The following is an 11596-nucleotide window of genomic DNA, read 5'->3' as shown; positions in this document are numbered from 1 at the left end:
GTGAGGGGAGGTTGGGAATGGTGGCCGGCAGCAAAAGATCATCCGAACAGAGACCAAGGGCAGTGGGTAACACAGCGACACTACGAAGAGTGGCACCAAATGTTCCTGCACCACAGCCATCGTGTCTTTTGGGTTGCGCGGAAAGTCACCATTTGCGCAATTGTCCTGAATTCGCAAGTAAGGACGTACACCAACGACGTGAAATGGCCACGCGTGAAAGGTTGTGCTGGAACTGTCTGAATCGCAATCACCATGTGAAGGATTGTCGTTCATCGTATAAGTGCACTACGTGCAAGGCACGACATCATTCATTACTTCACATGAATCCAGTAGTAACCATGGCAGCGCAGTCTGAGGAGGAAATGGTATTGCTGGAAACGGTCTTACTCCAGCTTGTGGATGATTATGGCAACAAGTTCGACGCTCGAGCCCTACTCGATTCGGAATCGATGTGCAATTTTATTTCCGAAAGTATGGCACATCGGTTATTGGCACCACTGTCAAGGGTGAACATCGCTGTCTCAGGTATAGGGCAAACGAGACAGCACGTGAAGCGTTCCCTTAAGGCAACAGTTCAGTCAAAGGGCAACGATTTCTCCGCACCAATGGAATTTCTTGTGCTAAAGACTCCGTCAGCAGAAATTCCAACCACGCCAATAGACGTACAGTCGTGGAACTTCCCGAATGTAAGGTTAGCGGATCCTACTTTCCACATTCCCGGAAAGGTAGACGTAGTCGTTGGTGGAGATACCTTTTGGAAAATGCACACTGGAAGGAAACATATAACATCATTGGGCAATGGTAAACCATGACTCATAGAAACCCCATTTGGATGGGCGGTCTCCGGGAATACTTCCCAATGTACCGTGCCCAGTTTGAGGTTAAGCCATATGGAGACGAGTCATGTGCCAGGCAGTGATAACCCAGCGGATGATTTGTCCCGCGGGTTGGAACCTGAGGAGTTGCCTCAGTGTAGACGTTGGTGGCAAGGACCAACCTGGTTGTCCTACGGACAGGAGAAGTGGCCTCAAACACCAACACTGATGAAGGAGAACGAAGCAGACACCGAGGAGCGGTTGACGGTATCAAAGATTGTCACTATCTCGACGACATGCGACTTCAGCAATGCACTCTTCGCACGATATTCAGCATACGGCAAACTGCGAAGAGTCGTAGGCTATTGCTTGCGATTTTACGCAAACCTGAGGGCCAGCAAATCATTTCCCGACGAGCGCGTAAGACAGATACCAGAGCTAAAGACGATAGCAGGTTCCGTTCCATCGCTTACGACAGGCTTGACGCTTACGCTTACGACGGAGTTGCAAAGTGCGGAACTAAGGTTGTGCCAGCTAGCACAACAGGACTCGTTTGTGGAAGAATTGCATGATCTGAAACGAGGGAAGCAGGTGAATACGAAGTCGAAGCTGAAGTGGTTGTATCCATACCTCGATTCACAGGGTGTGTTACGCGTTGGTGGCCGGCTGGGTAACGCCAACATACCAGAGTCAACCAAGCACCCGATTGTCCTCGCAGCATCACATCGGTTATCAACACTACTGGCCGAGAACATCCATCGGCAGAAGATGCATGCAGGACCACAATTCATGCTGGCGACGATCCAGCAGAAATGTTGGTTGATTGGAGGTCGGAATTTGGTGAAGAACGTGTACCATCGATGCCACACATGCTTCAGGAATAAGCCGACTTTGGTGAAACAGGCAGTAGCAGACTTGCCTGAATCACGAGTGACACCAACTCGACCGTTTGCGGTGAGCGGTGTTGACTATTGTGGCCCCTTCTTAATAAAGTCGACGGTACGTAATCGAGCTCCAACTAAAGCGTACATCGCAATATTCGTCTGTTTCGCGACTAGGGCAGTACATATAGAACTGGTGAGTGATCTCACATCAACTGCATTTTTGTCAGCACTAAGACGCTTTGTCGCTAGGCGCGGGATAGTAGCAGAATTGCATTCGGATAATGCAACCACTTTCAAGGGTGCGTCGCATGAGTTTCATCGTATCTATAGGATGCTCAAAACCGATGAAGGTGATAGAAGAGAAATATTTGATTGGTGCGCCGAGAACCAAATAGTATGGAAGTTCATTCCTCCGCGTGCACCTCATTTTGGAGGTTTATGGGAAGCGGCAGTAAAATCAGCTAAACGGCATCTACTCAAGACGATAGGAGTTAGTAGCGTGACGCAAGAGAACATGCTTACCCTTCTGGCTCAAATCGAACAATGCCTTAATTCGCGGCCGTTAATACCCATGTCCGATGATCCGACCGACTTAGAGGCATTAACTCCGGGCCACTTTCTGATAGGTAGTAGTATGCAGGCAATACCAGATGTCGATTTAAGCAAGGTTTCGTCCAACCGTTTAAAGGAGTACCAACTCGTACAAAAGCACATGCAAGAAATTTGGGCGCGGTGGTACCCAGAGTATTTACAGCAAATACAGGCGAGAGCAAAGCATGCGAACAACGCACCGGTGAAGCTAGAAGTAAATCAGTTAGTAATCATCAAAGAAGATAACGTCCCACCTGCAGTTTAGTCCAAAGGACGAATTACAGCTTTACACCCGGGTAAAGACGGAGTAGTGAGAGTAGTCACTTTACGTGCGAGAACAGGCAAAGAATTTGTTAGAGCTGTTAATAGAATCGCGTTACTCCCCAATCCCATCGAACAGCAAGGTTAGAAAGATACACTGATACACGTGGAGTAAGAAAACAAATATTGTTTACATGAATTACGTCAAATCGGTTACATGGCTATACCTTGGTAGGTTAGTTTTTCCATGCATTTAAAAAGAATTCTCTTTTGGTGGCCGGAATGTTGAATTTAGTAAAGGAATTATTTATACAATTAAGGAGTTACAGGAATAACAATGAATTGAACTTGCATGGAATAATAATAATTGAATTAAACCGATACTTGACAACACTAGGAGCTAATAGTATAAACAGGACGTTAGGATTAGAAGCAGTGTTAATGAACTATGGTAATTATAGACGGTTGAATAAACATTGTAAAAGCGTAAGCCAACCGGTTCAGACGTATCCTTTGGTCTTTCCCAAAATATCACAAGTTTTCTCCTCTTCACAACCGGTGTAATTTCTACAAATATGTTATATGGAACGTTTTTCGATCCGTTGAAAACATATGATAAGCTCATAGAAATGTATGTTTTTATTCTCTACAACTATGTAGAAGACCTCTTTTACCTACCTTTTTTCTTTTATGCTTAAAAAACTAGGTGTCTTATATCTATGTTACGGACCTAAATACATGATTTTCATCATTAAAAACTTACAATATTTAAGAAAATATATGAATTACTATGTAATCATACCGTTTTTAGTTAAATCAAACATGTTTAGAGAAAAAAACGACAAGAGTTCATGAAACTGATTTTAATCCCGGCATTTGTCTGGCCGTTGCCCACTGTGCAATGGCGCTGTTTGAAGGATTCATTCATTTCACTGAGCCACCTACTGGCTAGACACAGATTTGGCATCCATCTTTTCACCCGACAAGCGTCAGTAGATTAAATTCATCTGTTTTCTTAGAATCAGTAGCCTGAACAAAGAGATTTATGTTTTTATCACAAATAGCTTTAACAATAAACGAATCATATCAGCAATAGTTATCGTTTATAATCAAGCCAAACCTGCAATACTTTATAACCTTACATGTAATCATATATCGGAAAAAGGCGAATGTGATGCAAAGCCCTCTGTAAGATAAACAAACAAAATCATTCATTTTCGCTAGCTTGCTTGAACTGATGAACGAAATGTGTGTTTGTAATTGGTGACAAATGGATGGGTGGAATGGAGGCGGAAGAGAGAACATGAAGCAAGTGATTGCGGTAGTTCTTTACCACGCGCGATATTCCAGAAGATGGTACTAAGGTACACGCCAAACTAATGAAGACGTTCCGCACAGAGTTACCACACTAATTAAGCGCACTCGTTGGTAATTAGAGGAAAAAAAATGCTACCATCAAATTGTGAGCACAGCGATGATGCTCAAAATGGGGTTGATTGTTATTAAATTGCACTATTTCGCTGTAAGGAGTGTACTGCTGCTGTAATTCTGCTGCAATTCGGGTACCTTGGACAGTGAGATGGCTCCTCAGCTCGATGCGCCAACTTTGGTCGTGCTATATTTATATCGCAACTGGCAAAAACAAGGCACAAATTTGAAAAGAAAAACGTTCGCTCGCTACAGCTCACCCTTATCACGCTAACAATCATCCATGACCCACATTATATCCTGGAGAGGTTCTCTTGTTCGTGTGCAAGAAAACAAACTCGACTTCTTTAGGTAAACGGCAAGTTGGTAGCTCATCAGCAGGAAGGATTTTACAATGTTTAATCCGAAACAGAGAAGCTTCGGAAGAATCATACACACACACACACACACGCATACATACACAAAAACAAGGCATTGATGGGATGAAAAGGAAACAACCTTACCATGAATAAGAAACAATATCCCATCATCTCGCCAAATAGAAATCTCATCAACCGGGTGCGGCTTATCCGACAAGCCGATCAGTAGCAAGAACATCTCGTGCTAAAGAATATCTCTCGCGGATATAGTAGTAGCTGTTGCACTGCTAGTAGGAGTAGTAGTGGTAGTATGAGCAGCAGTACAAGCGGTTGCAATCGTTCCACGCTGGGAATGAATGAAATGGCCGACGAAAGTTTTAAAGCGCTTAATCACGCGACATAGAGGACGCAACAAAAGTTTTTTTTCTCCTACGATAAAAATAGTGAAGGGTGAAGTAGAAGGAAGAAGGCCACGTGATGCTGGTAGCCCAAACACTCACCAGTATCCTTGCTGGAGCACGCTGTGCACAAGGCCATGATGGCGAAAGACGTGTCACACTGTGACAGGGGCGCCATTGTGTGTCGAGTGTAAACTCGTTGGTAATATCTAGGCTACATTTGATAACAATCTCATTATGAACCATCGGGATGGTGTGGATAGCGCTTGTCAAACGAGGTCGCACACAAGGTGTGTGTGTGTTTACATTCCAGTTCACCTGTTCATCGCTCCATTTTCGTAGTGTATGGCTGCGCTCGAGTGCAGGTAAAAGTTTCGTTGCACCCCGTTCAGGTGTGCGGATGGGTCAGCACGTCCGCTGCCAGTTGTTTAAATCTTTTAATTACACCCTTACACTGAAGGGTTCTCGTGTGCGTAAACTCGTCCGCACGAGGGTGTTGAAAATTCCGAAACTTTCTCTTCAAACGGTGCATATTCCATTAATTCGTCAGGACGATCATATTCTCACCTCACTTGATCCCATCCGTCAGCCGTCAATAATGGTAAATGGCACACGGCGTGATTTTGTGCACCTGTTGATGTGCCTGTTAAGATAAGAGTGCCCAAAACAAGTGACAATTCGAGACAGCTCTACCAAGAAAAAGGACTCAACAACTAAACGATGTGTGTGGTTACATGATGTTTCGGTCATTCGGCACATGTTTGTTTCCCAGCGGGAGGAAGACGCCACTACGACGGGTGGTGTACCGGTGCAAGCTACGAATATGACCTGCAGCTACACCGGACAGCAAAGACATAGATTTCATCATGCGAAAATTGTCGCAAAAAAAGGAAGATGCAACATCTAACCGTTTGATCCTAGAGATTGTGGTGCATTTTTCTTGGTACCATCTCTGCTTCTTAATTTCCTGTTAGAATCTCAACGACCCATCGTGAGGAGCCTGTTGTGTGTTTCTGCTCGCCAGTAAATCTGTTGCTGACACCGTTTGGGTAAAAGTACGTCAGCCAAACCTTCCCGGACGCCATGGGATGGTGGTAGAAAACACTCTCCCTTAGATAGCTCTTTAAGTGGAGAAGAATGTTTCAGCCAAAAGCAGAAGTACGCTTCAGGTTTCAAATTTCCTAACCACTTCACCACTTACAACACCATAGCGAAGCGAACAGAGCAGAAGAATCATAAAAAAAGCACGACAGTCGGTTGCCCGTCTTCGGGCGTCGTCTCGTTTAGGTTGAAGTGTTTCAGGTCTCCGATTTTGTCCTTTTGTTATCACTTTTCCAAAATCATCTTCACTTTAAACAAGGAGAGTCGAAAAACACAACAACAACCACGGTAAAAACATCGCAAACACGCTTGATCACCCTCGAGATGCAATTGTTTCCACTTCACGCAAGGATAACCGGAGTCTATAGACTTTAAGCTGAAACCTAAGAATATCTCTAATTGGCTAATCGAACACTGCGTCACAGCACCGGTTCTCACGCAGTAATTTCCCGCATCGACATACAGTCGATAAAACAGCAGCAACTACGGCATACCAAAACTCCAAAACTTCTGCAAACGTGGGCAATAAATGCTCGGTGCAAAGCTTCTCATTCGTTCGTGCTGACGGCACAAGTGGGATGCCCTCTTTGATGTGGCTGAAGTTTAATTCATATTTTCAGTAGTCTAACATTCCTCAGGCAAAGCTGGGGAGAAAGCATACCTAGCGTCAACTGCGTGCGGACCACACGCGGAGGCGGCATTCCATCCCTGCCAAAAAGGCCAGAAAACCCCAATTCCGCCCAGTTATGCAGCAAACTTCTTAATTAACGTTATCGCTCTGTGACTTCTTCTCCAGATCGTTACGCCCGATTGCAAGCCGATTGTGCGGGAAAAACACAGTCCGCTTTTGAAACCTTACATTTTAATAGAAAGCATTAAAAATGATGGCGAAATGGTGAAAGCCGGCACCATCCTTACGCTCCAACCGCCCCGTTACGGATGTGTACAGAAAAATTCCGGAACCAGAGCGTAACGACAGAGCCTCGGCCAAAACATGGGCAATGCTGCGCCGTGACGAGACAACGAGTAAAACAAGGAATAACTACGAACTTCAAACGAATAATGGACGGAATTAGATATTCAGGATTGCTGTTTTCTTTGTTTTAAGCACGTACAGTTACGTTGTCCGGTTTTATTGTAATTTTCTTATCTCTACCACTTTTCAAAGTTGGAACCCGGAGGAAATTTGGTGATAGAAAGCCTCTGCCTACTAATAAAACACATTCCAACCACTATGCCGGTAGAGTGGCATCCCACCAAGCACATCAAGATGGAACGCATGCGGAGAGAGAAAAATAGACTTTGAGTTTAATTTATTGTGCAAATTATAAATTAATTAACTTCATGCTTTCCTGTCCGACAGGATGAGATCAGTGGCTTCATGGCCATGGACGCGAACGTTATGGCGCATACACCAGCCTGATCTTTTTTGGTGTAAGCTTGATGAAGAGTCCAGAGCAGAACAGACAAAGCGATATGATTGCCAGTTTTCGTTGCATGCGCTGCGGAAATCCTGCCCATCATATCATCACCATCTGCCGTTCAGCACTATGCTGAGTGGGAGCAATTGTATCGGGCAGGTTGCCTCTATCCCTGCCGAGGATAGCTTGTCCAAGCATGGCACGAATGTCGCTTCAAACTTTCCCACTATTCGCTGGCTGTTTGTAGTGGAAAGAATTACCCAGACACTATTACTTACTGTCTATACGCCTACCTTTTGCACAAAAACGTATCCCGTAGAAGCGAATAGTATGATACTTACCCTACGCGCTACTAGGGTAAGTATTTCCGGAAACAACACACACACACACACACACACACACACACACACACACACACACACACACACACACACACACACACAAATCTCAAGGTACGGATCATAATCTTCCACCACATTGCACCCAACGAGCAACGGAAATTGAAACACCGGCCGGAAATGGATGTGCCCTAAATGGTCAGCGAAGTGTTATGGATACTGCCGCCGCTGTAGGCAATTGCTGAAGGGAATAAAGCACAGCAGGACAAGGGTGCAAATGTAGTGGTGAGCTATCAAACAGAGAAAAAACTTAAAACAGCTGAAATAGTAGCTGCTAGCTGGCAAAATACTATCTCACACCACGCTAACGCTGTAACTCAACACACGGCGGATCCTTCGTTTTTTAGGTGTTTTGTTTGGTCAGTTCATTATTGGTACTAGTGTGATAGTGTAAACGTTTGCCTGCCCATGGTATCTTCAAATGCACACGTCACATACATGGACAGTGATTGCTGAGGTACTTTGAACGTTTAATGAGTTTCGGAAATTAGACAAATGGGGTTTTCGCAACCCTCAAACGTAGATGCACCTTCTCCTTATAAAAAAAAATTATAGTATTTCCGATAAAGTTTTAAGTATTGCAGAGTGGTCATGTAAATCTATGATGTTCGAAACCGTCAACGGCGAAACGCCCACCGGTTTAAACAGCGGCTTTCGAAAGTGTTATGGTGCAACCTGATGACCAGACACTCAGCTTTGGCAAGCAATTGTCAGGTGCATGATGTGTGAGTGAGTGTCCTAGGGCGCTGACCACAGGATCGGGTCAGCGCGCAATCTATAAGCAACCAGGTAGAGAGGGATTCGAGAAAGACTCAGTTTTAAGATAGCGAAGCGTTCGGTGTGTTGCGTGTGGTGCGTGCGTTATTTTAATTAGGTCTAATAAATTTTAGTATTCCTTTGTGTCTTAAATGAAATGATAAATATGATCAACTCGGACACCCGAAACCCAAGACACAACAGAAAGCGTTTCAAAAGATTGTGCCTGCGTTTCGAGACGCACTTTGATCCGATAACCTCGTGTCCGCACGTCAGGTTATCGATACGTCATGTGGGAGAGTGCATGAGAGAGCATTTTGTGCGTAAATTCTCTCTCAGCATCCTGGGGTATCGGCTATCGTAGGCTTCGTGGGATCGATCAGCGGTTCGAAATATTGCGTCATATGAAAAGTGTAAAATGTCAGGAAGACAAATTTTGCTCTATGTGAAAAATCTGGTTATAAGCGATCGCAAAAAAGGAATTGCTTTCCGGAAAATTGCTGAAAAGCATTCGATTTCTATTGGAGCTGTGCTGCATATTTGGAAAAAACACGAAATCCTTGGAATTGTGCGCAACTTATCTGGACAAAGACGTCATTGCGTGACGACCCGTCGTGATGATGCGAGAATAATTCGGTTGGCGAAGCAAAACCCTAAGTTGTCTTCCAGTGAAATGAAGGAAACGATGAATCTGGATGTCGATCGCCGTACCATACGCTGGCACCTCAACGAAAGTGGGTTGAAAAGTTGTTTGGCATCGAAGCGCCCTTTCATAAGCATGCAACATAAACGAAAGAGATTGGAAATTGCCAAAAAGTACGCCGGGATGTCGATAGATTTTTGGAAAAGCGTTTTGTGGAGAGATGAGAGCAAGTATGAGCTGTTTGGACAAAAACGTCGATCCAGGGTATGGCGCAGATCCAGTGGCACACTATACATTCAGAAGATGGTAAAGCATGGAGGTGGGGACCATTATGGTTTGGGGATCGTTTGCGCCGCCAGGAGTCGGAAGTTTGGTGAATATCAAGGGGATTATGACCGCAGATGTATATATTACCTTGTTGAATGAAAATTTGGAGGTTTCACTATTAAAAACCGGCCTAGAAACAAATTACATTTTTTAACAAGACAACTTCCCCAAACATACTGTTGTAGACGCTGTGACCAGAGCTTATCCGCACACTCGATGCTATCTGGGAACTGACAGCATCCGATGTGTAGCGGATATAGTCGTCTCGGTCGAGCGCACGCACGGACGGTCGCATACTTAAGCGAAGCGGGGATTAAGGGATTCTTTCTCTCGGCATCCGGCACCCAGCACGGACGATGCATGCGCGCGCGGCTTGGATACCCGTTGTGAACGTTGTCCTTTTTTTTAATGTGTTGTGTTAAGTGTTAAGTTTTAACGTGTCGTAAATAAATTGAGTTTTAAATCCAAAACGCAAATCATACGGCCAAAAAACAACTGCGTTATTCAAAACTAACCGAATTAAGGTGCTCGAATGGCCACCCCAATCCCCCGACTTGAATCCGATAGAGAATTTGTAGTATTATTTGGAGGATAAAGTGGACAAAACATCGATCTCCAACAAAAATGACTATTTTGATGTTTTGAAAACAGCGTGGGAGAAGATTGATCCAGAATATCTACGGAATCTCGTTGAAAGTATGCCTCGTCGATTGGAGGCGTTGCTGAAGGCAACGGGTGGTCATACCAAATATTAAGGGTTCAAAAAATGAAAGGAGATATTTGATATAAACATAATTTGTGAATAAGAAATCTGATGTATCATTTATTTTGACCATGCAGATTCTCATCCTTTCCTGAAAGATTGCATATATTTAGAAAGTCAAGCGTTATTCTAATAACTCCACTTGTACAACATTATTGCCTGATAATAGGGCAATAACTTTCCCAAAGATAGCATTGTTGAGTATTACGCATTACATTGAAGAAAATATTGAGCTTGTAGAAAGAATAATTAAAGCGTATGAATTACTTTGTCCAGCACTGTGGATGACACGAATCAGTCTCGACTTTTATCTGAGGGTGAATCTTTTTCCATGCATTGCTGCATTCGATTTATACCATTTTTGTCGAGCACAAAGAATAACCCATTTTCGGCGGACAACACGAATCTTTTGCGATTATCTTTTGACAACTGCCTCCAACTTCGATGCACATTTAGGTTCTTTACAATGGTGTATATTTAAACCTTCTTTTTAGTTCGTATGCTACTCGCAGTGCTAAGTGGGCAAGCGGCGAGCTCGATGCGTAGCGGGAACAGTGAGGGAGAGCTTTGTCGAGCACGCCAACGCTTTTTATACGCGCAGTGCAACGTGCTCCCCCTAGCTGTCCTGTACTATTTACTTTCGCTATCCCTGTCTCCTGTTCCCCAAGGATCTATTTCCCTGCTACACTTATTTTGCGCCAGGATGCGTCCTGGTCGCTACACACACTTTGATAGAAGAAACATATTATCTTGTGCTTTTTGTTAAAACATAAAATTATGATTTCCTCAGTAGATTTCTCAGTAAACTGGAAAAGTTAAAGCCGAAGAAAACTAACCAGAGAAAACTATCCGTACTGTTTGATTAGCGATATAATATTCAATTTGTTTAGAAGACTGACTGACTATATTTCACTTACACGAAAGAGTCGACTCTCGAAGCAGCTCTTTGAAATACTTTAAACAATAAAAACTTTAACTGTCGGCATGTTAATGTTAATGTAAATTGAACAATCCTTACGTAATATTCTTATACAGAAAAAAATCGTGTTAACTCTTACGTATACTTTTCGAGCATTTTGTTCCGTAATTACTATGCACAAATACTATTTTGGAAACACCTTTTGGTGCCAATCTGTCCCGCGTTTCAGTTTCAATCTGACCAACCGTAGAAAATAAACGTTCGCATGGAACTGACGTTGCTGACGAACTGAATGCAAAAATAAGTTTTTATGAGTTACAATCAAATTAAGGTTGTAGAAAAAACGCGGACCGCGACCAAAAATCGCGGACCAAAAATTAAGTCGTTCGTTTATTCGGGTTTTCCACTTAGAAAAGAAAAGTCCTACACGGTTGGCCCTTTTACATCCTTGCCCTTCTCATTTTCTTCTCACGACTTTCTCTCTTTCCGACCATTTCTCACACAAGCGGAGTTGGCGTAAACAAGAATGTTT

At 43.6% G+C, this 11596-nt stretch overlaps 1 protein-coding gene across 1 annotated transcript; it reads left to right on the top strand.

The window, feature by feature from the left end:
• The first annotated feature begins 890 nt into the window (after positions 1–890).
• Positions 891–2555, top strand: LOC126563931 (uncharacterized). The gene has a single exon (XM_050220793.1). The coding sequence runs from the start codon at positions 891–893 to the stop codon at positions 2553–2555; it is 1665 nt and encodes a 554-aa protein (XP_050076750.1).
• The last annotated feature ends 9041 nt before the right edge of the window (positions 2556–11596 follow it).

The sequence above is a fragment of the Anopheles maculipalpis genome, chromosome X (assembly GCF_943734695.1).
Source record: "Anopheles maculipalpis chromosome X, idAnoMacuDA_375_x, whole genome shotgun sequence".
In the NCBI taxonomy this organism is placed as follows: Eukaryota; Metazoa; Arthropoda; class Insecta; order Diptera; family Culicidae; genus Anopheles; species Anopheles maculipalpis.
This window is presented reverse-complemented; position numbering and strand designations above follow the sequence as displayed.

What these genes read in the sequence shown, in the direction of transcription:
- LOC126563931 (XM_050220793.1), top strand. Translation starts at nt 891, where the DNA reads ATGGAGACGAGTCATGTGCCAGGCAGTGATAACCCAGCGGATGATTTG.